At 48.5% G+C, this 24,404-nt stretch overlaps 2 protein-coding genes across 2 annotated transcripts in view; both read left to right on the top strand.

Annotated features, from left to right (window-relative positions):
• Window positions 1-2,742, top strand: part of C18H16orf74 (chromosome 18 C16orf74 homolog) — a 30,193-nt gene extending 27,451 nt beyond the window's left edge. The window contains exon 4 of the mRNA XM_052656627.1: window positions 2,230-2,742. Within this exon, the coding sequence (XP_052512587.1) occupies window positions 2,230-2,288 (59 nt within the window). The 3' untranslated portion in view covers window positions 2,289-2,742. The remainder of the gene's footprint in view (window positions 1-2,229) is intronic.
• Window positions 2,743-9,168: 6,426 nt separating this feature from the next.
• Window positions 9,169-24,404, top strand: part of GINS2 (GINS complex subunit 2) — a 36,712-nt gene continuing 21,476 nt past the window's right edge. Inside the window, exons 1-2 of the mRNA XM_052656633.1 lie at window positions 9,169-9,325; window positions 9,547-9,661. Coding sequence (XP_052512593.1) covers window positions 9,236-9,325; window positions 9,547-9,661 — 205 coding nt within the window. The 5' untranslated portion in view covers window positions 9,169-9,235. The remainder of the gene's footprint in view (window positions 9,326-9,546; window positions 9,662-24,404) is intronic.

Genomic DNA, 24,404 nt, shown 5'->3' with positions numbered 1-24,404 from the left:
TCATGGATGGGACTGCGTGGGCCTGCCAAGGTGGTAGACAGAGGTGCCTTCCCCTGTAGCTGAGGAACTGGGGCTCTGTCTTGTGGTTCAGTGGACAGGACAGGCTTGGAAACTTGCCCCTCCCACCCAGGCTGGGGCTGATCTCTGGGCCTTCCAGACACAGCTCACTGCAAGGAGCAGAGAGGGGATGGGGTGGTTCCCAGAAAGATGGTGAGAGGGAGGGGCCCAAACTAGTGCCCCCCGCCCCGCAACCCCCAGTCCCTCTGTGAATACAGCTGGAGCTGGCGGAGGGGGGCCGTTTATTCACGAACAGGTTTATTGAGTCAGGCCTGTTGCTGGGTGCGGAGGCTGCTGTTGTGAACAGTCATCATAAGTGATGATGGTGGTTGTTTTTCCTTGAGGCCTCATAGTAACTCTGAGTTAGGTCCAGTTCTTAGAGATACCGCCCTTATCTCTAATTTATCGTTGGGAAAACTGAGGTCCAGAGAGGGGCAGTGACTCCCCCAAGGACACACAGCAAGGTGAGAGAAGAGCCGGGTTTCAGAGAGCTTGCCGTGGGTAACCGAGGCCCAGGCCCTGCTGTGATACCCCCTTCCCTCTCGGAGCCTCAGTGGCCTCATCATCCCCATTCTACAAGTGCGTAAACTGAGGTTCCGAGAGGTTGTAACACTCACTGTACAGCTGATACGTCAGAGTTGGGACTCAGACCCAGGCTGTGAGATCTGGAGCTTGTTCTCTGCACGCCCTGACTTGACGCCCACTTGGGGGCTACCATCATGGGCTACAGCTAGCGCCTGGCTCATCTGGGGGACACAGGCCCACAGAGGCTGAGGAGGGGCTCATGAGAGAGTGGGTGGGGGTACTCAGCGAGACTTCTCCAGAAGTTCTCAGTCTGGGTGTCAGCTTGCCCGCCAGGGGGAGTGACCTGGAGAGCCTATCCAGCTGGGGCCAGACCCCACGCTGGTGCTAGGACTGGGCCAGGCACAGTAATGATGGCCATGGGTCGCAGCCCCGTGTCACCCTCTCAGGTGCCTGGCGCTGGGCTAAATGCTCGTCACACATCTTAAGTGAATTCTCACCCCAACCCTCTGAGCTGTGAGTACCGCCCTTATCTCTAATTTATCGTTGGGAAAACTGAGGTCCAGAGAGGGGCAGTGACTCCCCCAAGGACACACAGCAAGGTGAGAGAAGAGCCGGGTTTCAGAGAGCTTGCCATGGGTAACCGAGGCCCAGGCCCTGCTGTGATACCCCCTTCCCTCTCAGAGCCTCAGTGGCCTCATCTGTAAGATGGGATCATAACCGCCTTCCCTGCTCCCAGGGCTAGTGTGAGCACAGGGGAGACTCACAGTTCCTCCTCAAGGTCTGTGGGGTGCAGGCCCAGATCCCTGAGCGCCCACGGGGTCCCAGTGCAGAGGGACTGCACAGGGGGCCCCTCGCGTCCTGTCTGGTGGCAGAGGTGAGGCCTGGCCTCCGCCTTTCCCCATTTAGAGAGGGAGCTGGAGGAGGAAGGGCGGAGCCCTTGGAGTCACAGAACCCTGCGTGTGGGAACAAGGCCCCAGCTCCCCCGTGTCACAGAGAGCAGTCGTGCCTCGGAGGCTGTGAGAGTTGGTGACGAGGAAGGTCAGGGCCCGAGCCCACAGCCCGCATGGTGCCTGTGTGGCCAGTCTCCTCACCAGCGACACGTTTAGGGCAGGGGGACAGCCTGACGGGCCTGGGTGGCACGTCCAGCGGGGCTGCGGGCTCCCAGAGCTAAAAGATCCCCGGGGCTTCCCCCACAGCAAGGGATGGGCGAGAACCCCACCCTGCCCTGACCACCCTGCTGACTGGGGGTCACATCCCCTCTTGGGGCCTCACTTTCCCACATGGAACTGGAGGGTGGGTGTGTTGACCTCCTGCCAAGCCTTGGGCATGCAGGCATCTCCAGGCAGGTGCTCAGAAGTGGCTGAGCCATGGGGTGTGTGTGGGGGCAGGGGGTGCAATCCCAGGGGCCTCAGCCGGAGATCTGGAGCAGCTTGGGGCTTGGGGTGGCCAGAGGACAGGGGGAGAGACAGTGAGACCCGCATCACTGGGGTTCCCTCTTCGAATCGGCTGACACCACCGCCCTGCGTGCGCAGAGCTTGGGGGGATATGATGAAGCAACATGCCCCGAGGCGCCGGCCCTGGAGCTCCTGGGGAAAGGGGCCTGGTTCGGGGGCCCATCCGGATGTGGACTCCCCCTCTGTCTCCTAGTCTGGCTGGACGAGTCGGGGTCGTGCCCGGAGGATGGAGACCTTGACCCTGAGGCCTGAGACGGCGGCGCAGGTCAGGGGTTTGCCTGCCCCGGCTCCTGCTCTGGCCGCCCCCCTCTCCGCGTGTCCAGGGCCCTGGGATGCTCTGCTGAGGACGCTGGCTGGGAGGACGCAGCGATTCCAGCGCTGGACCAGAGGCGTGGGGAGAGGAGTGAGCAGTCAGCCCCACCTGCTTCCAGAGCGACACTGCCTAGGCCCCGTGGGGTGGACCGGACCTCCGACGCCTCCGCGTTCTCGCCGACCCCGGGCATGGTGACCGGTGCTGTCTGGGAGAGGCTCCCTTCTGGCCAGATGGACTCCCAGCGCCCAGGGCCGTGCAGACGGGCACCCTGGAGGTGCACACACACACAAGGACTTCTTGCACAGGACTGGCTCCATTTTTTACAAGTTGTCTTAAAGGCATCAAAACTGTCCAGAAAGTGACTTATAAGTTCTTTTTCACATTGTAAATAAAGATCCCCTGTAATGAGCTGCAGACTCTGCTCCTTGGGCAGGCAGAGGAGATGGATCACGTTCAGTACAGAGGTAGGTTTAAGAGAATTGCTTATCACGGAGGGGCTGGTCTGGCTGGTTATGGGCTTTCAGGTGGTCTTCGCCCCTCGGTTGGCCCTCCTCATTCTGTGGCCAGTAGTGCCCAGAGTGCATTCTTACTGCAGACGCTCAGAGCACAAGCTAGGCCCTGCAGGAGCATTCTCAGCTTCCACACGTGGAGCAAGCAAGCCACACAGACACACCCCACGTGGCTGAGCTGGGCAGTCACATGGCACAGGAAGGGACAGACACGTCTATAATGGGAGGGAGTGACAGGCTGGGAATAACCATCTAGTCTTCTGGTATAGACGCTGTGGTTACCCCCATTTTACAGATGGGGCCCCTGAGAAACTTAGAGCCCAAGGTCGTCACAGAGTGAGAACTTGAACCCAGACCCTGCATTCTTACCATCCACACAAAGCTGCCACTCAGCAATATTTCTTGTTCATTGTCCCTTTCTCCCTGGATACTCGGTGCCCCTTATATCCCCCTGGAGGTGATGTGGACACTTTGCCCCAGTCCTTTCCCTCTGGGACCCAGGGGATGCTGGGTCTCAGGGCTGGGTGCTCACCCTGAGAGCTGGCTGTGTGTGCAGGCCAGGGGAGCCCACCCCCCATCTCCTGGGTACTGCTCAGAGGCCTCCAGCCCACTGTGTAACCCACCGTGGCTAATGGGCATTTCACCCCAGGCTTGTAGTGCCCATGGCAACAGCAAGAGGGCTGTGAGGTAGAGAGCAGGTGGAGGGCTGGCCAGAGGCTTTGCAGCCCTGGGGAGCCGGTTTGGCTTTCTCGCAGGGCCAGGTGAGTCCCCCTGGTCCCCAGCAGAAAGGTCCTGCAGTCCAAGGCACCCACACCAATCCTGGGCTCTGGGCCTCTTGAATCTGAAGGGCTCATTCCTGTTAAAGCCAGCATGGAGCATGCACCCAGCTGAGTGGGGGGGACCCTTCCTGGTGACACCTGCCCCCCCAAGCCACAGGAAACCCCGTGCAATGCTCACTGCTCCTGAGGCTCTGCCTTCAAGCTAGTTCTGTCTCCTCATGAGGAAGGGGCGGGGTGGGGGGTGTGATGGCAGGGGGCAGGGCACCCCACTGCAGCCCCCCAGCATTCCTTCTTAGCGTGAGAAAGAATAGGGGGAGTGGATGCCAGCAGGGGTGTCGGCCAGACCCTGTGCTGTGCTGTGTGACCTTGGAAAGCTGTTCAACCCCTCTGAATCTTGTCTTCACCTGTGAAGTGAGGAGAGCACGACCTCCCATGTGGCGAGCCCACATGCGTTAAGGAAAACCATCTCCGTACAACGCCCACATAGTACCTGGCGTGGAGCAGACAGTCAGTAAATGGGGGTCATGATCACGCAGAGCACCTACCTCCCTGGGCCTCCGTTTGCTCATCTGGGGAGTGGGCACAATGCAGCGGGGACCTGAGGAGTCTGGAGGGGTGAGTGTGGGGCGGGCAGTGGGAGCAGGCCACCTGGGACCGGGCCACCTGGGACCACATCCCTGGGTGTGACAGAGCCCCGTGTGTGTGCGCGAGGGCAGGGTTCCACTCCAAAACGCCCGAGGGCCTCCTCTGCTGCAGGAGCTGCTGGTCTGGGGGCTCTCCAGGCCGCCTGGTGGTACCCCTCACCCACTAGGGATGGGAGTTAGCAGATACATTCCCCACCTCCCTTGTTCCTCCTCCTGGTGCTGGTGAGGGGACTCTGAGACCTGTGCTTTGTGCAGGTGCTGTCAGTGGGGAGCTGGTTCAAAGGCAGATGCCCTTTGTTAGGGGAGGTCTGGGCTGGGCCTACTGTTGTGTCTCTAACCAGCTCCCTGGGGGCAGTGCTGGTACTGTGAGGAGCCAGGCTTCCCTGGGAGCCCCAGGCTGGTGGGGAGCTGGGTGGCGTGGGGGTGGTCTGAGCCCCAAGGGGCCAGCAGCAGAAACCTGCTCCTTAACCTGAACTGGCCCTGGAGATCTCCCGCCTTCCTGGAGCATCCCTGGAGGGCCTTGTGAATAAACCACTTCCACCTGAAGCCTTCCTTGGGGCCTGGCGCCCAGCCTGCCGCGTCCACCCCTATGCTTCCTTTGTCAGATGGGCAACCTGGAGCGAGTTACTTTGCTTCTCTGAGCCCCTGCATCAGACTTCCCTGGTGGACCAGTGGTTATGACTCCCCCTTCCAATGCAGGGGAGGTGGGTTTGACCCCTGGTTGGGGAACTAGGTCCCACATGCTGTGGGGCACAGCCAAAAGTTAAAACAAAAATAAATTATTAACTGATCGACTCTGAGCCTCAGCTTCCTCCATCTTCAAAAGAAGGTGGTAACCAGGTTGTTGGGAAGATGAAACAGATGACCGTACGTCCGGAACCTAGAATGTTAGCGATTATCCTGATGTTTGCAAAGCTGTGTTCGAGGAGATCCACCAGGCAAAGTCTGTGGTTGCAACCTTGTGAGGGAGTTGTTGGGTTTTCCGTGGACTTGACCCTTCATGAAAGGTCAGGCATGCTATATTGGTCAGGGAGAGGGGTTACATCTTTGGGGTTGATCTAGAATGACAATTTTTGTCTGAGCCCAAGACATGGCTCCCTGATTTTTATTTCTTGAGTCTGTTCTTCTTTAAATACATTCCCAAGGGAAATGGTTACTAATGCTTGCAGTTTATTTTCCATTTATTTTTAATGCTAAAGCCACACATACTAATTAAAACCAGCAACAAAATAAGCTTCGTAAGTGGCTTCCCACAAAGTGTGTGTGGAGGGGTTGGTGTGTGGAGGGCAGAGGTCACGGTCAGTGTCGACCTAGGAGAAATGAATAGCTCTGGTCGCCCATGAAGCCCATTACCCCTAACCCCATGTGTCCCAGCTATGTTCCTAGGCTCCAAAAGGCGAGGCAGCGATCGCGTCCTCGACGTGGGATTCATGCTGTATGCCTCCGGGAGGGGAGGCTGGGAGGGGAGAAAAGTGTGAAAACAGATGGAAATGTAATTTTTTAATGACAGCAGCAGATGGCAAAAAGACACAAGAGTGTATTCGCACCGTGTCGGAGGCATTTGAGAGCTCCCACCCGGCTCAGCCGTGATGTGCGCCCTGCGGCTCGCGGGCTGGCTCCCCTGCCAGACTCCGGTGGCCTGCAAGCAGCAGGGAGGGACTCGCAGGCCCAGCGGTGGCGATTAGGGGGACACTGCTGGGCTGTGCGGAGCCACAGGCAGCTGGGAAAGACCTGTGGCCACTGGGTGGGGTCCAGAGGCTTCCTCGGGCCAGGCTTTCTGGAACCCTGCAGGCAGTCCATGGGCTCTGGTTTCAGACCGTCCCTCCTCTTGGTCCCCTGGGCTGTTGCCCTAGGTGCCATCGCCAGCGCTCAGCTAGACATCTGCTCCCAGCCTTCAGGTGATTCTCCTGGTGTTGGACTGGGTTCCATCCCCACTCCGCCGCCCGGAGCTCTCTTTCTGTAAACTGCTCATCCATTCACAGCACTCCCCAACCTGCATCTCTCACCCAGTCCACTCAGGATCTGGTCAGGTTCTGGGGAGCAGCTTACACAGAGGCCCTGGAGAACTGGAGCTGTCTGTCTTTCCTGCTTCACTCACCACCGCACTCAGCAGGGAGAAGGACACCTTGAGGGCTGTCGTGAGCAGAGCCAGCCCTGCCGCCGGGCGTAGGAACCACGGCTGTCTGCACAGCTGGGCCAGACGCATCTGAGAACTTCACCTACATCAGTCATTCCCTCCCCGCCTCCCGAGGGCTCTAGGAGGTGAAGGTCGGAGGAGGCACCAGTTGGAGCGGCTGGGGCCCACCAGTGGAATTCGCCAGTGGCCAGAAACAGCAGGGGAGCCAGGCCTGCAGGGGTCATGCTATCACCCCTGCCTCGAGACCTTAGAGGGGCCCAGGTAGTGAAGCAGTCTTTGTCCTTGGCGGGTACCATCCCAAGGCCCCTTTCAGCTGGGGTGAGGGAAGAGAGAGTTTCAGGAGGAGGTGTTTTTCCGCTCTGCATGTCCCTTCTGCTTCCATGACTGTAATTCTAGCCACCTCCCTAGCTGGGAGATGCCACCCGCCGCAAGTCGCTGCTTCCCTACCATTCCCCGCGGACCACGGGAGAGCGGTGGACATCTGGGTGGTTTCCACCTTTTGGCTGTTGTGAATCCTGCCGCTTTAACAAGGTCCCCCTAAGGACCTTGTCCAATACTTGTTTGTCCAGTATTTGTCCAATACATGTCCAATACTTTGGCCACCAGATGCAAAAAACTGACTCACTTGAAAAGACCCTGATGCTGGGACAGATTGAAGGTGGGAGAAGGGGATGACAGAGGATGAAATGGTTGGATGGCATCACTGACTCAATGGACATGAATTTGAGTAAACTCTGAGAGTTGGTGATGGACAGGGAGGCCTGGCGTGCTGTAGTCCATGGGGTCGCAGAGTCAGTCACTGAGTGACTGAACTGAACTGAAGGATCTTGGTGTCTACTCCAGTTTGAGGCTCCCAGACGCCTCCATCTTGTAGTGTGGAAGGCCGCACCTGCTTTGTCTCGTTCTGCCTACAGCCCTGTGAGATAAGCAGCGGCAAGTCCCCACGCTCCCAGAAAGGACTCCAGGATTCTGGGCTCTGCTAGCACTCATGATCCCCCCAAGGCCTCTTTGAACCTCGGCTCTCCCACCAGCTCTTTTCCTTTGTGCGTTTACAGTCTGCGGAGATCAGGGAGGGAAGCCTCTCCAACTTTGAAACGCAAATATTTGCCAGTCAAGGAAACATTGCCCCATCAATCAAAACCCAGACAAGTTGGCACACAGTCTCTGCAGATGCTTGAGGGAGCTTCTATTTTAGGAGGGTCCATGTGGCCTCCCACCCGCCTCTTCTTCAAATACCCTGGGGACTCCTTCCCCTCCTACTTCTTTTGCAGATGAAAATACAGACGTTCAGAGTGGTCACTTGCTCTCGGTTACACAGCATTCCTGAAGGATCTTTTATTTTCTTGGAAACTATTTGTCTTCGTAAATGACACAATGAAGGAAATCTCCAGGCTAGTCATGATAATTTCCAACGCAGATAAACAACGAACCGCTTTCCAGGCCATGTGAATGGGCAGAACTGGATGATGGCTTTATTTCATCTTCCCAACAACCTGACATGGGGCAGTTTTCTGGATGGTTAGACAGGAAAGTGTGTGGTTTTGTGGGGTGAGGGAGCTTTCCTGAAGGGATCTAGGACCCTGAAATTCTCCTGTCACATATGCTTTTTCTTGGAGCCTAAAGCTAATGCTGTCAAGTTCAGCATCACCCTCCCCCCACCCCAGTCCTCCTCTAGCTGCTTCACCTCAGGCGGAAGCTCTCCTGGCTTATCATCACCCCACTGGAATCCCCTTGACCCTGGTTAGAGGTCAGTCCTCTATCCTCACCCAGACCACTGAATTAGAAGTCTGCGGGAGCATGCACGTCAACACTGGGCATCTCTGGGGGAAGGGTGAGGGAGGGTAGGGAAGGGATGCTGCCAGAGGAGGGCATGAGAACCACTGCTGCAATGGTTCACGTGAACCCACTCTATAGAGGGCACCCGGACGGACCAACAGTTAAGAGCCGAACTCACTGATACCTATTTGCAAACTCGCCCCTTCACAGGTTTCACCTGCGGAGCCTGTAAAAGTGCAGGTTGTGAGCCTTTCCTTCAGCAGTTTCTGAATTGGAATATGTGGGTGCGATGAAGGAATCTGCATTTTTATAGATGTTACCCCGCGTACAGGGAGGCCAGAAGATTGTGAACTTAAAGGAAATAACGCCTTCCCTCACTCTGCTTGGGTGGGTGGTTGGTGGGGGTACCGCGTTTGTGTAGCCAGGTTTCACCGTTACCAATTACATGCTTTAAATCCTGGCTCCGAAGGGGGCGAGGAGGATGAGACGGTTGGGTGGCAGCATCGACTCGATGGACATGAGTTTGAGCAAGCTGGGGGAGATGGTGATGGACAGGGAAGCCTGGCGCGATGCAGTCCAAGGGGTTGCAGAGTCGGACACGACTGAGCGACTGAACAACTCCCGGCCCCGAAGCCCACCCAGCCCCAGTTTGACTCGCGGTGTGGGAGGGCAGGCGCCAGGGGCTCGTGAAGGGACACCGAGGGCGGCCCTAGGTGCAGGTGAGCCGGAGGCTGCAGGCGAGCGGCGCACGGGAGGGGCGAAACCGGGACACGGGGGTGGGCGGGGCCTGCCGCCAGGGGGCGGAATCCGCTCCTCAGTCACGTTCAAGATGGCCAATCCTCGGGCTCGTAACAGTCACTCTCCCCGCCTTCCACCTCCCCACGTAGAGCGCCGTCTTCCTATAGGCCGGCCAGGGCTCCTTCCGGCCAGGGGGCGGGCTCTACGCGGTGGCGGGAAAGCGGCGGACACAGCAGTGTTTTCTCGGAAGCTGAGGGACCTGAGGCGGCGGCGGCGAGTCCTGGGTCGGCTGGTGGCTACGCCATGGACGCAGCGGAGGTGGAGTTTCTGGCCGAGAAGGAGCTGGTCACCATCATCCCAAACTTCAGCCTGGACAAGATCTACCTTATCGGGGTGAGAACTGCCGGGCCCCCGGCTCGCTCTGGTGGGCTCCCGCTCCCGGCAGGCTGGGATGTCGGGGCCCAGGGCCCGCAGGTGTAGTCGGGCTGAGCTGGGCAACCGGTGCAGGGGGGTGGCGGGGCGCGGGGCCGGCCGAGACCGCGCAGGGAGTCAGCTCGCGGACTGCGGAGGTCCAAGCCCTGCATTTGTGAGTGACGGGGTGTGCGTGTTTGCAGGGCGACCTGGGGCCTTTCAACCCCGGCCTACCGGTGCAGGTACCTCTGTGGCTGGCAGTCAACCTGAAGCAGAGACAGAAGTGTCGGCTGCTCCCGCCCGAGTGGATGGACGTGGGTGAGGACGCGGAGCGGGCCCCGCGAGTGGTTGGGAGGCGGGGTGCCGTTTGGGGCGTGTGTACCAACGGTAGTTCAGGTTTTCACTGTAATATTATTTCCACTCTCTTTATTTAAAAACTTTTTAAAGTTTTCTTTTTATTTGTTTAGCTGCGCCAGGTCTTAGTTGCAGGCATTCAGGGTCTTTTAGTTGTGATTTGGGAGATCTAGTTCCTTGACCAGGGATTGAACCTGGGCCCCTTTCAGTGCGGGGCGGGGGAGGGGGGAGGGGCGAGTCTTAGCCACTAGACCACCAGGCAGGTCCCTGATTTTTCTTTTATATTGGAGTATTAGTTGAATAACAGCGTTGGGTTAGTTCTTGGTGTGCAGCAAGGTGATTCAGGTGTATGTGCACGTGTCCACTCTTTTTTGAAGTTCTACATCTTGGTTATTAGAGAATATTGAGCAGAGTTCCATGTGCCATACAGTAGGTGCTTGTTGGTTATCCATCTTAAATCTAGCAGGACACATGCCTGTAGCACCCAGAACTGTGCTCAAGGTTATGCGGCATCGTGAATGGGAGGGGAGTTTGGGGGAGAATGGGTATACGTATGTGGATGGCTGAGTCCCTTTGCTGTTCACCTGAAACTGTCACAACATTGTTTGTTAATTGGCTATACCTCAATACAAAACGGGGCTTCCCAGGTGGCTCAGTATGTGAGAATCCACCTGCAGTGCAGGAGTCTCAGGGGATGTGGGTTTGATCCCTGGGTGGGAAAGATCTCTGGAGGAGGGCATGGCCACCCACTCCAGTATTCGTGCCTGGAGAATCTCCTTGGACAGAGGAGCCTGTCGGCCTATTGTCCATAGGGTCGCAAAGAGTTGGACACGACTGAAGCAACTGAGCACACACACATGCAATGCAAAATGCAAAATAATAAATAAATGTAATAGTGTGTGTATCTCAGTCCCAAACTCCCAAGGTATCCCTCCCCTCCACTTTTCCCCTTTCCTAACTCAAGGTTTATTTTCTAAGCCTGAGTCTGTTTCTGTTTTGTAAATAAGTTCATTTGTATCATTTTTTTTTAGATCCCCATGTAAGGCATATCATAGGGGGAACCTAAAAACTATGTATCACCTATATGATACAGATATTTTCTCCTATATTGTATGGGTGGTTTTTTCACATTCTTCCTAGTGTCCCTTGACACGCAGTGATTAGAATTTTAATGAGGTGCTGTTTATCAACTCTTCTGTTGCTTGTGCTTTTAGTATTTGTCTTTTTCTGTCTGGTTTATGTCACTTAGCATGATGATAGCCAGGTCCACCCGTGTTGCTGCAAGGGACATTATTTCATTCTTGTTAATGGCTGGGTGATACTCCAGTGTGTGTGTGTGTGTGTGTGTGTGTGTATACACACCACATCCGTCATCTGTCGGTGGACATTTGCATTGCTTCCATGTCTGGGCTATTGTAAACAGGGCTGCAGTGAACATTGGGGTGCATGTGTTTATTTATTTTTGGCTGCACTGTGCAGTATATGGGATCTTAGTTCCCTGACTAGGGATAGAACCCAAGCCCCCTGCACTGAAAGCTCTGAGTCTTAGCCACTGGACTTCCAGGGAAGTGCCACTTGTATCTTTGTTTTTTTTTTTTTTAATTTCAGATAACTCTTTTTTGTTTGTTTGTTTTTAACATATTTAGTTTTTTATGTATTTATTTTTGGCTGTGTCAGGGGCTTTTCTGATAGCTCAGTTGTTAAAGAATCCGCCTACAATGCAGGAGACCCTGGTTCGATTCCCAGGTTAGGAAGATCCACTGGAGAAAGGAAAGGTTACCCACTCCAGTATTTTGGGGCTTCCCTTGTGGCTCAGCTGGTAAAGAATCAGCCTGCAATGTGGGGGACCTGGGTTCTATCCCTGGGTTGGGAAAGTCCCCTGGAGAATGGAAAGGCTAGCCACTGCAGTATTCTGGCCTGGAGACTTCCGTGGATAGTCCATGGAGTTGCAAAGAGAAATGACTGAGCGACACTCACTCACTCACTCACTCTTCTGGCTGTGCTGGGCCTTCACTGCTGCACAGGCCTCTGTCTGGTCGTGGTGAGCGGGGGCTGCGCTCTAGTTTCGGTGCGCCGGCTTCTCACTGCAGCGGCTTCTCCCGTTGCTGAGATCAGCTGCTGTGGTTCACGAGCTCTAGAGCGCAGGCTCAGCAGTTGTGGCGCACAGGCTTAGTTGCTCTGCAGCATGTGGGATATTCCCAGACCAGGGATTGAACCCACGTCTCCCGCCTTGGCAGGCAGATTCTCTACCACTGAGTCACCAGGGAAGCCCTCAGCTTGTACCTTTTTTTTTTTTTCTTAGTTTGCATTTTTTTCCTCTTATATTTTTAAATTATTTTATTTTTAATTGAAAGATAATTGCTTCACAATATTGGTTTGATTTCTGCCATACATCAGCATAATTTAGCCAGAGTGATTTAAGTCAGAGAGAGAAAAACAAATCTCTTAACCACATGTATATGGAATCTAGAAAGATGGTATTGATAAACCGATTGCAGGGCAGCAGTGGAGATGCAGACATAGAAAACAGCTTGTATCTTTTTGAACTGGGTGTTTTTCCAGGTAGAGGCCAAGTGGTGGGATTGCAGAATCATGGTAATTCTTTTTCAGTTTTCTGAGGACCTTCTATACTGTTCTTCGTAGTGGCTCCACCAGTTTACGTTCCCACCCTCAGCATTTATTGTTTGCAGTTTTTTAAAAAAACATTTTATTGTAACTTCTGTTTCAGGAAAGTATGTGAGTGGCTACTTGGCTAAGTCTTGTCCACCTCTTGCAACCCCATGGCCTGTAGCCCGCCAGGCTCTTCTGTCCATGGGATTTCCCAGACAAAAATACCGGAGTGGGTTGCCATTTACTTCTCCAGGGGATCTGCCTGACCCAGGGATGGAACTCAGGTCTCCTGCATTGCAGGCAGATTCTTTACTGACTGAGGCACCGGGAAGCCCCTATTTGTAGATTTTTTTTTTTTTTAATGTATTTTCTTGTCCGTGCTGCATGTCATGTGGGATCTTAGTTCCCTGACCAACCAGGGATCTAACCCATGCCACTTGCCTTGGAAACCTGGAGTCTTAACCACTGGACCTCTAGGAAAGTCCTTATTTTTTGTAGAATTTTTGATGATCACCATTCTAATTGGTGTGGGGCGATATCTGATTGTAGGTTTATATTTTTTTAAGAACTTTATTTTTTCATTGTATTTATTTTTTGACTGTCCCGGATCTTCTTTGCTGCGCGGCTTTTCTCTAGTTGCGGCAAGCTGGGTCTCTTCTTTCATTCTGGTGTGCAGGCTTCTCTTGTTGCAGAGCATAGACTCTAGGGCACTTGGGCTTCAGTGGTTGAGTCTCGTGGGCTCAGTAGTCGTGATTTTCAGGCTCTAGAGCGCAGGCTCAATATTGTGAGGCACGGGCTTAGTTACTCCAAGGCACGTGGGAGTCTTTTTGGACCAGGAATCAAACTGGTGTCTCCTGCATTGGTAGGCAGATTCTTTTCCACTGAGCCACCAGGGAAGCCCTCATTGTAGTTTTGATTGGATTTCTCTAATAACTAGTGGTATTGACATGTACCTCTTAGTAGACATCTGTATGTCGTCTTTGGAGAAAAGTCTTTTTTAGGTCTCCTGCCTGTGTTTTGATTGGCTGTTTTTTTTTTTTTTTTCATATTGAGATGCATGAGCTCTTTGCAAAATTTGGAGATTGATCTTTTAACATGTCCCATTCTGTGGGTTGTCTTTTGTTTATGGTTTACTTTGCCATGCAAAAGCTTTTGAGTTTAATGAGGTCATTTTTGTTTTTGACTTTATGTTAGAGTATAGTTGATTAGCAATGTTGTGTAGTTTCAGGTGAACAGCAAAGTGATTCAGTTATACATATACGTGTATCTACCCTTTTTAAATTTCTTTTCTCATTTAGGCTATTAGACTATTGAGCAGAGTTCATTGTTGGTTAGGTCATCTTGGTTATCTATTTTATTTTTAACTTTTTCTTTGGTATTGGGGTATAATTGATTAATAACGTTATGATGTTACAGGTAGACAGCAAAGTGACTTAGCCATCCGAATATATGTATCCATTCTCCCCCAGATGCCCCTCTCATTCAGAATACCACATAACATTGAGTGGAGTTCCATAAACTATAGAGTAGGTCCTTGTTGGTTATCCGTTTTGAATGTACCAGAGTGTACATGTCTATTCCAAACTACTATTCTTTCCCCCTGGCAACTATAAGTTCTTTCTCTGTGAGTCTCTTTCTGTTTTGTAGGTTGGTTTGTATCATTTCTTTTTAGAGTCCACGTATATGGAATGTCATACGATATTTCTCTTCTGACTGACTTCACTCACTATGACAATTTCTAGGTCCATCCATGTTGCTACATATGACATGATTTCATTCTTTTTAATGGCAGAGTAATATTCCTAGTATATATGTAACATTTCTTTATCCATTCCTCTCTCTGGACATTTAGGTTGCTTCCGTGTCTTGACTGCTGGAAACGATGCTGCAATGAACATTGGGATGCATGCATCCTTTAGGATCATGTTTTTCTCTGGATATATGCCCAGGAGTGGAATTGCAGGGTCATATTAAGATAGCTCTGTTTTTTAAGGAACCTCCATACTGTTCTCCAGAGTGGCTGCACCAATTTACATTCCCACCAACAGTGTTGGAGAGTTCCCTTCTCTCCACACCCTCTACGGCGTTTATTGTGTGTGCACTTTTTGATGGTAGCTATTCTGGCTGCTGTGAGGTGATATTTCATTGTAGTTTTGATTTGCATTTCTCTAATAATCAGCGATGTTAAACATTTTTTAAGTGCCTTTTGGCCATCTGTCTTCTTTGGAGAAATGTCTGTTTAGGTCTTCTGCCCATTAGTTGATTGGGTTGTTTTAATGCTGTTAAGCATCCTGAGCTTTTGTAAATTTGGAGACTAATCCCGTGTTGGTCACATCATTTGCAGACATCTCCCATTCTGTGGGTTGTCTTTTTTTGTTTTTATTTTACGTTGGAGTGTAGTTGATTAACAGTGTTGTATTATTTTCAGGTGTACAGAAAAGTAATTCAGTTATACATATACATGTATTTTCTCTCTTTCAAATTCTTTTTTCATTTAAGCTATTGGAGATTGTTGAGAGTTCCCTGTGCTCTACAGTAGGTCCTTATTGGTTATCTGTTTTAAACATGTTAGTGTGTATATGTCAATCCCAAGCTCTCAATTCATCCCTTCCCTCTACCTTTTTCCACTGGTAATGCTGTTTGTTTTTAAGTCTGTGACTGTTTCTGTTTTGTAAATAAGTGTATTTGCATATTTTTCAATTCTGCATATAAGTGACACTATGTGATACTTGCCTTTCTCTGTGTGGCTTACCTCACTTAGTATGATAATCTTCAGGCGTATCCATGTTACTGCAAGTGGCATTATTTCATTCTTTTTCATGGCTGAGTAATATTCCAGTGTATATATGTAGCATATCTTCTTTATGAGTGTATCTGTTGATAGACATTTAGGTTTCTTCCTTGTCTCAGCTATTGTAAGCAGCACTGCTGTGAACATAGGTGTGCATGTATCTTTTAAAATTATAGCTTTGTCCAAATATATGCCCAGGAGTGGGATTGCTGGATCATATGGTAACTCTGTTTTTAGTTTTTTAAGGAACCTCCATACTGTTCTCCATAGTGACTGTTGTTCAGTAGCTAAGTCGTGTCTGACTCTTTGCGACCCCATGGACTGCAGCATACCAGGCTACTCTGTCCTCCACTATCTCCCAGAGTTTATTCAACTTTATGTACATTGGGTTGATATGCTATCTAACCATCTCATCTTCTTCTGCCCCTTCTTTTGCCTTCAGTCTTTCCCAGCATCAGGGTCTTTTCCAAGGGGTCAACTCTTTGCATCATCTGGCCAAAGTATTGGAAATTCAGCATCAGGACTTTGAGTGAAAGTTCAGGGTTGATTTCCTCTGGAATTGGCTGGTCTGGTCTGGTGGTCCAATGACCTCTCGAGTCTCAGCACCACGGTTTGTCCCCACCAGCAGTGTAGGAGGGTTCCCTTTTCTCCACACCCTCTCCAGCATTTACTGTTTGTAAACTTTTTGATGATGGCCATTCTGACCAGTGTGAGGTGATATCTCATTGTAGTTTTGGTTTGCATTTCTCCAATAATTAGTGATGTTGAGCATCTTCTCATGTGCCTGTGGTCATCTATGTGTCTTCTTTGGACAGAAGTCTGTTTAGGTCTCCTTCCTTTTTTTTGATGGGTTGTTTATGTTTTTGAAATTGAGCTACATGAGCTCTTTGTCAGTTTTGGAGATTGATCCCTTGTTGGTCTCATCATTTGCAAATGTTTCTCCCATTTTGTGGATTGGCTTATCATTTTCCTTATGGTTTCCTCTGCTGTGCAAAAGCTTTTCAGTTTCATTTGGTACCATTTATTTTTGGTTTTAATTTTTATTTTCTGTCAGAGTATAGTTGAATAACAGTGTTCTTAGTTCCAAGTGTACAGCATAGTAGCTCAGTGATACATATACATATGTCTCTTTCTCAAATTCTTTTCCTATTTGGTTATTAAAGAATAGTGAGCAGAGTTATGTTTGGTATACTGTAGAATTGGTTATTGATTGTAAATATAGTAGTGCGTTTATGTCAATCCCAAACTCCCAATTTATTTTTCCCCTCCACTTTTCTGTGAGTCTGTTTCTGTCTCGTAAATAAGTTCATTTGTGTCTTTGTCTGGCTTACTTCACTTATTTTGATAATCTCCAGGTCCATCCATGTGGCTGCAAATGGAATTATATCATTGTTTTTTTTTAATTGAAGTATATATGATTTATAATGTTGTGCCACCTCAGCTACACAGCAGACTGACTCAGTTATATATATATTTTTAATATTCCTTTCCATTATGGTTTATCCCAGGAGGTTGGATATAGTTCCAGTGTTAAACAATAGGACTTTGTTTATCCAGTCTAACAGTTTGCATCTACCAACCCAAAACTCCCAGGCCACTCCCTCTCCCCCTCCACCCCTCCCCTTACCAATCAAAAGTCTGATCTCTGTGTGAGTCTGTTTCTGTTTTGTAGATAGGTTCATTTGTGCCATATTTCATTTTTTTAGGTGTTTATAACTCTTTATTTGACATAGTTTCAAACTCACAGAAACACTGTAAGGATACTGTAAACAAAATCCATATACCCTCTACACAGATTCACCAGTTTCCATCTGCCAATCTGTGTAGAGGCATATTAATTTTTTCCTGAATCATTGAGAATAAGTTGGAGACAATGTATACCTTTAGCAGTACACCATGTGTACTTCCTAAGAGCAAGAATATTTTCTTATATTACTTAGTATAATTCTCAAAATTATGAAATTTAACATTGATACAATATTATCTAATCCACAGTCCATATTCACATTTTAAAAGTGTCCCACTAGTGTCCTTTACAGCTATTATTTCTCCATTTCGGGATCCAGTTCACAGTCCCGCAAAGGATTTAGTTTTCTTTTTCTATAGACTCTTTTAATCTGGAACCTTTCCTCAATCTTTGTCTTTACTGGTCTTAAAATTTTTAAGGGTACAGCAGTTATTTTATAGACTGTCTGTCAGCTTGGATTTGCCTCACATTTCCTCAGAATTAGATTCAAGTTATACATTTTTAGCAGAGATGCCTGGGAAGTGATGTTGGGGCCTTCTCACTGCATTATACCAAAAGGCACATAACAGGAAGGAAATCAAAAAAAAAGAGGCGGTATATGTATATTTATAGCTGATTTGGGCTTCTCTGGTTGCTCAATTGGTAAAGAATCCGCTTGCAATGCAGGAAACCCCAGTTCGATTCCTGGGTCGGGAAGATCCCTAGAGAAGGGATAGGCTATCCTCTCCGGTATTCTTGGGCTTCCCTGGTGGCTCAAATGGTAATGAATCTGCCTGCAGTGCGAGCTACCTGAGTTCGATCCCTGGGCTGGGAAGATCCCCTGGAGGAGGGCATGGCAACCCACTCCAGTATTCTTGCCTGGAGAATCCCGTGGACAGAAGAGCCTGGCAGGCTGCAGTCCATGGGGTGGCAAAGAGCTGGACACGACTGAAAGGCTAAACACAGCATAGCTGATTCACTTCGCTGCACAGTAGAAACTAACAGCATTGTAAAGCAACTGTACTCCAAAAAAGAAAAAAGAGACACATCACATCAGATTGCCCTGAAATTGATGAACTTGACTTTGATCGATTTTCTTATCATTTTCTTACCCAGCAGTTTTTGCATCCATTGATTTACTTCTATACTTATTTGCTGTCATTTTATTGTAAAAGAGAGCCCATCACATCTATTTATGTATGTATGTATGCATTTATTTATACTAAAAGAAACTCATGGATTTTTATTTTATACAATTGGTTAAAACCAACTATTTTACTATATACTGTAATATTAAAGTTATTTCAAATTTGGCCAGTGGGAGCCCCTTTGGGCTGGCTGCTCTGTCCTTTTATTATGTCACTATCATTCTTTGAGCACATTTTTATTTCTGGGACAAGATGTTTCAGGCTTAGTTAAGCTCTCCCTACCCCAAACTCAGATTGGTCTTCTCAGCTTGTTTCATCTTAATGGAGAACAGCATTGAGAAACCACATACCATGGACTCCCCTGGTGACGCAGTGGTTAATACTTTATCATCTGATGCAGAGGGTGGGAGTTTAGTCCCTGGTCAGGAAACTAAGATCCCACGTGCTTTGCAGCCAAAAATCCAAAAATAGTGTTACAAACACTATTGCAACAACTTCAAATAAAGAGTTTAAAAAATTGGTACACATCAAAAAAAATCTTCGAAAAAAAAAAAGAAACCTTGTGCCAAGCATACCGTTGCTTCTACCCTCTCCTCAGACAAGCCAGGGGAAAATTTAAATATACAGTATATATGCACACGCACTGGGTTTTTTTTTTTTATCATATGTTTCAAGTTCTCACAATATAATTGGACTTGCAGGTTTAAAGGTATGGGTGATTATCACTAATACTTCCATCTCCTCTCCCACCTTTTTCTACATTTTAATTGCATATAAATATGGAAAAATTAAGAATGATGCTGTTTCTATTTTCTGTTCTGTAGCCCTATGTTTGTGTGTACATGTGTGCGCTCAGTAGGTAAATTGTGTCAGACTCTTTGCGACCCCATGGACTGTAGCCCGCCAGACTCCTCTGTCCATGGGATTTTAGGCAAGAATACGGAGTGGGTTGCCATTTCCTTCTCCAGGATATGCCATATTTTAGATTCCACATATAACTGATATATGATTTGTCCTGACTTACTTCACTTGGTTTGGTGATGTCTAGTTCCATCCATGTTGCTGCAAATGGCATCATACTGTTCTTTTTCATGGATAAGTAGTATTTCATTGTGTGTATTTACCATATAAATATATATAAATTCATCTTTATTAATTCATCTGTTGATGGACATTTGGGTTTCTTCCATGTCTCAGCTATTGTAAGGAGGGCTGCTGTGAACATAGGGTGCATGTAACTTTTTTGAATTCTAGTTTTGTCCAAGAAAGGCAATGCCAAAGAATGCTCAAACTACTGCACAATTGCACTCATCTCACATGCTAGTAAAGTAACGCTCAAAATTCTCCAAGCCAGGCTTTAGCAATACGTGAACTGTGAACTTCCAAATGTTCAAGCTGGGTTTTAGAAAAGGCAGAGGACCCAGAGATCAAATTGCCAACATCTGCTGGATCATAGAAAAAGCAAGAAAGTTCCAGAAAAACATCTATTTCTGCTTTATGGACTATGCCAAAGCCTTCAACTGTGTGGATCGCAGCAAACTGGAAAATTCTGAAAGAGATAGGAATACCAGACCACCTGACCTGCCTCTTGAGAAACCTGTATGCAGGTCAGGAAGCAACAGTTAGAACTGGACAGGGAACAACAGACTGGTTCCAAATAGGAAAAGGAGTACGTCAAGGCTGTATATTGTCACCCTGCTTATTTAACTTCTATGCAGAGTACATTATGCGAAACGCTGGGCTGGATGAAGCACAAGCTGGAATCAAGATTGCCAGGAGAAATATCAACAACCTCAGATATGCAGATGACACCACCCTATGGCAGAAAGTGAAGAGGAGCTTTAAAGCCTCTTGATGACAGTGAAAGAGGAAAGTGAAAAAGTTGGCTTAAAGCTCAACATTCAGAAAACGAAGATCATGGCATCTGGTCCCATCACTTCATGGGAAATAGATGAGGAAACAGTGACAGACTTTATTTTGAGGGGCTCCAAAATCACTGCAGATGGTGGCTGCAGCCATGAAATTAAAAGACACTTACTCCTTGTAAGGGAAATTATGACCAACCTAGACAGGATATTAAAAAGCAGAGATACTACTTTGCCAACAAAAGTCCGTCTAGTCAAGGCTATGGTTTTTCTAGTGGTCATGTATGGATGTGAGAGTTGGACTGTGAAGAAAGCTGAGCGCTGAAGAATTGATGCTTTTGAACTGTGGTGTTGGAGAAGACTCTTGAGAGCCCCTTGGACTTCAAGGAGATCCAAGCAGTCCATCCTAAAGGAGATCAGTCCTGGGTGTTCATTGGAGGGACTGATACTGAAGCTGAAACTCCAATAGTTTGGCCACCTCATGCAAAGAGTTGACTCATTGGAAAAGACCCTGATGCTGGGAGGGATTGGGGGCAGGAGGAGAAGGGATGACAGAGGATGAGATGGCTAGATGGCATCACCAACTCGATGGACATGAGTGTGAGTGAACTCCGGGAGTTGGTGATGGACAGGGAGGCCTGGTGTGCTGTGATTCATGGGGTCGCAAAGAGTCGGACACAACTGGGCGACTGAACTGAACTGAATAATTAAAGAGTCGAGCATCTTTTTCGTGTGCTTTTTGCCATCTGTCTGTGCCATCTTTGGAGAAATGTCTATTTACATCTTCTGCCCATTTTTAAAAAAAGTGATTGTTTATTCTGGCTGTGTTGGGTCTTCACTGCTGCACAGGCCTTTGTCTGTTTGTGGGTAGCGGGGGCTACTTCGCAGTTGCGGTTCACGGGCTGCTTGTTGCAGTGGCCACTCTGGTTGTGGAGTGCAGGCTGTAGGGTGCTCGGGCTTCAGTAGTTGCAGTGCGTGGGCTCAGTCATTGCTGTTCCCAGGCTCTGGAGCACAGATGCGGTGTACAGGCTTAGTTGCTATGCAGCAAGTGGCATCTTCCCGGATCAGGGATCGAACCCACGTCTCCTGCGTTGGAAGGTGGATTCTTTAGCACTGAGGCGCCAGAGAAACTGTCTGCCCGTTTTTTGATTGGATTGTTCAAGCTTTTTTGTTGTTCAGTTGTATGAGTTGTTTGTAAATTTTGGAGATTAAGCCCTTGTAGCGGAGAAGGCAATGGCACCCCACTCCAGTACTCTTGCCTGGAAAATCCTATGAGCAAAGGAGCCTGGTAGGCTGCAAGTCCATGGGGTTGCTAAGAGTCGGATACGACTGAGCAACTTCCCTTTCACTTTTCACTTTCATGCATTGGAGAAGGAAATGGCAACCCACTCCAATGTTCTTGCCTGGAGAATCCCAGGGATGGGGGAGCCTGGTGGGCTGCTGTCTGTGGGGTCGCACAGAGTCGGACATGATTGAAGTGACTTAGCAGTAGCAGTAGCAAGCCCTTGTAGGTCACCTCATTTGCAAATATTTTCTCCCATTCTGGGGATTGTCTTGTCATTTTCCATATGGTTTTCTCTGCTGTGCAAAACCTTTTTTGAGTCTTATTTGGTCGTATTTGTTTATTTTGGGTTTTAGTTTTTATATTGAAATATATAGTTGAGCAACAGTGTTGTCTTAGTTTCAGATTTACAGCATAGCATTTCAGTTATACATATACATATTGGGCTTCTTAGGTGGCTCTAATGGTAAAGAACCCACCTGCCAATGCAAGAGACGTGGGTTTGATTTCCGGTTGAGGAAGACCCCCTGGAGGAGGACATAGTAACCCACCCCAGTGTTCTTGCCTGGGGAATCCCGTACACCAGGAGCCTGGTGGGCTACGATCCCTAGGGTTGCAGAGTCGGACACGATTGAAGCAACTTAGCATGCACACGCATATGTGTATCTCTTTCCCAAATTCTTTTTCCATTACGGTTTTTACAGAATACTGAGCAGAGCTCCCTGTGTTATACTGTATGTCCTTATTGGTTATCTGTTTTAAATATTGTAGTGTGTACATGTCAATCTCATACTCCCAATTTTTCTCTCCCTTCCACTTTTTCCCTTTGCTAACCATAAATTTGTGAGTCTGTTTCTGTTTTGTAAATAAGTTCCTTTTTATCTTTTTTGCTTTTAAAGTTTTACAATGTTGTTTCCGGGGTCCATCCCGGGTGGATCCAGGGTAATTCGAAGCGGGGACGGAGTCAGCGTCCTAGGAATTAATTGCTTAATTAAAGATCTGGAGGGAGACTAGAAACAGTGTAGTAGGAAGATACTAGTGGAGAAAAAGAGGCTGAATAACTCGGTTTACGTGGGGTGCCAATAAAGCTTCGAGACAAGAAGCCTGCACCACCTACGTAGGCCACCGGTGCCCACTTGAATAGCGGAGAGTGCCCCTCCTTGGGCTCCCTCTCACATGGATCTTAGAAGCTGGGGCAAAATTAGCAGGCTTGGCAACTACCCACGCTCCAGATGGGAATTCAGCCAGAAAAACGGAGAACAAGAAAGAAAGACATGGGGGAATCAGTCTTTCCAGAAACTGATCCATTTTCTTTATTTTCAGGTTTGCTTATATACCTTTTGTTACACATAAAGGCGAATGGAAATTTTAAAGTCACGTGGGGGTCAGCAGTCCTGACCTTTATCAAAATCGGGTGCTTCATATAAATGTATACAAAAAGGTCTTAGGGGTTTTACATCATCTTCTGACCATGAGGCCTGCTGACATTTTATGATCCTTTCTTTTCTTATAACGGTCAGTCAACCAGAAACTTATTTTCCAGGGGTGATTTTTCTTAAACCAGGCACCACCCTCCGAAGGTACCAGATAAAGTTGCATTCCTATAGGGTGAAGGTGTAGTGGGTTACAATTAAGAAACGAATTTACTTAGCCTAAGGTTTAACATGATTAATCTTAAAGGTTAATACTTATTTCTCCTATATGTTAGTTATATTCATTATAAGGGCATGGAATATGGAGATTTAGCAGCAAATATTGGCTCAACAAATGAAAAACCCTTCACCAACATGATTTTTATCTTTAGAAAAACCCAGTGCTAACTAAGACTTTCAAAATACTCCAAACTCTCTGTGTTGTTTATGGTTGAGAGGTTGTAAACAATCATGTACATAGTAGCAAGAGTGTGGATAATCCCGTCACACAAGCTAGTCTGCCAGCAGAGAGGTTTGACCTGAGACACCCTTGTCACGCCCAGGAATTTTTATTAACTGGAGCTGTAGGTTAACTCCTTCTCCGAGAGAGGTGGGGGACGGCCCTCTGTAAAGTCAGGGGTGTAGGTGAGAGCATGAAGCAGTAAAGTAGGCAGACTCTGGTTTGGGGGTAGATGCTCGGGAACAGGGGGTTTCCTGAGGCTCGATCCCGCCTTTGCGTATGCCGAAGCCTCCTTCCTCATGACCTTTGCCATGGGCGGAGTTCCTCACGCTGGCTCCGGCAGTTGTGTTGGTTTCTGCTGTACAACAGTGCAAATCAGCCATCATTATACATATAGCCCCTCCTTCGTGAGCCTCCCTCCCCTCCGCCACCCCACCCCTCTAGGTCATCCCAGAGTACCAGACTGGGCTCCCTGCGTCATACAGCTGCTGCTTCCCAGTTACCCACTTTATCCACAACAGCATGTGTATGCCGATGCTCTCCTGCCCCCTGTCTCCCCCGGCCCTGCTGTGTCCACAAGCCCGTTCTGTGCATCTGCGTCTCCTTTCCATTCCCCCAAATAGGTTCATCAATACCATCTTTCTAGATTCCATATATATGCTTTCATATGCAATGTTTGTTTTTCTCTTTCTGACTGACTTCACAAGTAAGTGAAGAGAACAGGATCTAGGTTTATCTAATTCTCTAGAACTGACTCAAATCCATTCTTTTTATGGCTGAGTAGTACTGAATTGCATGTGTGTACCACATCTTCTTTATCCATCCATCTGCTGTTGGACATCTAGGTTGCTTCCATGTCCTGGCCGTTGTAAATAGTGTTGCGGTGAACACTGGGGTACATGTGTCTTTGAGAATTGTGGTTTTCTCAGAGTGTGTTTCGTAGTGTGATTGGTGGGTCAGACGGTAGATTTATTGTCCACAATGGCTGTGTCCATTTACATTCCCACCGACAGTATAGGAGGGTTGCCTTTTCTCCACATCTTCTCCAGCATTTATTGTTTATACACTTTTTAATGATGGCCACTCTGTCTAGTGTGAGGTGAGAATCTCGTTGTAGTTTTTATTTACATTTCTGTTATAATTAGCGATGTTGAACATCTCATGTGCCTGTGGCCATCGGTGTGTTGAACAAAAGTCTTTAGATCTCCCGTCCATATTTTGAGGGGTTCTTTGTGTTTTGATATTGAGCTGCTTGAGCTCTTTGTCAGTTTTGGAGATTGTCTCATGATTTGCAAGTATTTTCTCCAATTCTGTGGGCTTTGTCATTTTCCTTATGGTTTTTTCTGCTGTGCAGAGGCTTTTGAGTTTCATTTGGTCGTATTTGTTTATTTTTTATTGGAGTGTATAGTTGAG

The sequence above is a fragment of the Budorcas taxicolor genome, chromosome 18, assembly GCF_023091745.1.
Source record: "Budorcas taxicolor isolate Tak-1 chromosome 18, Takin1.1, whole genome shotgun sequence".
NCBI lineage: Eukaryota > Metazoa > Chordata > Mammalia > Artiodactyla > Bovidae > Budorcas > Budorcas taxicolor.
The sequence above is the reverse complement of the archived record's forward strand: the minus strand, read 5'-3'. Positions and strand labels throughout refer to the sequence as shown.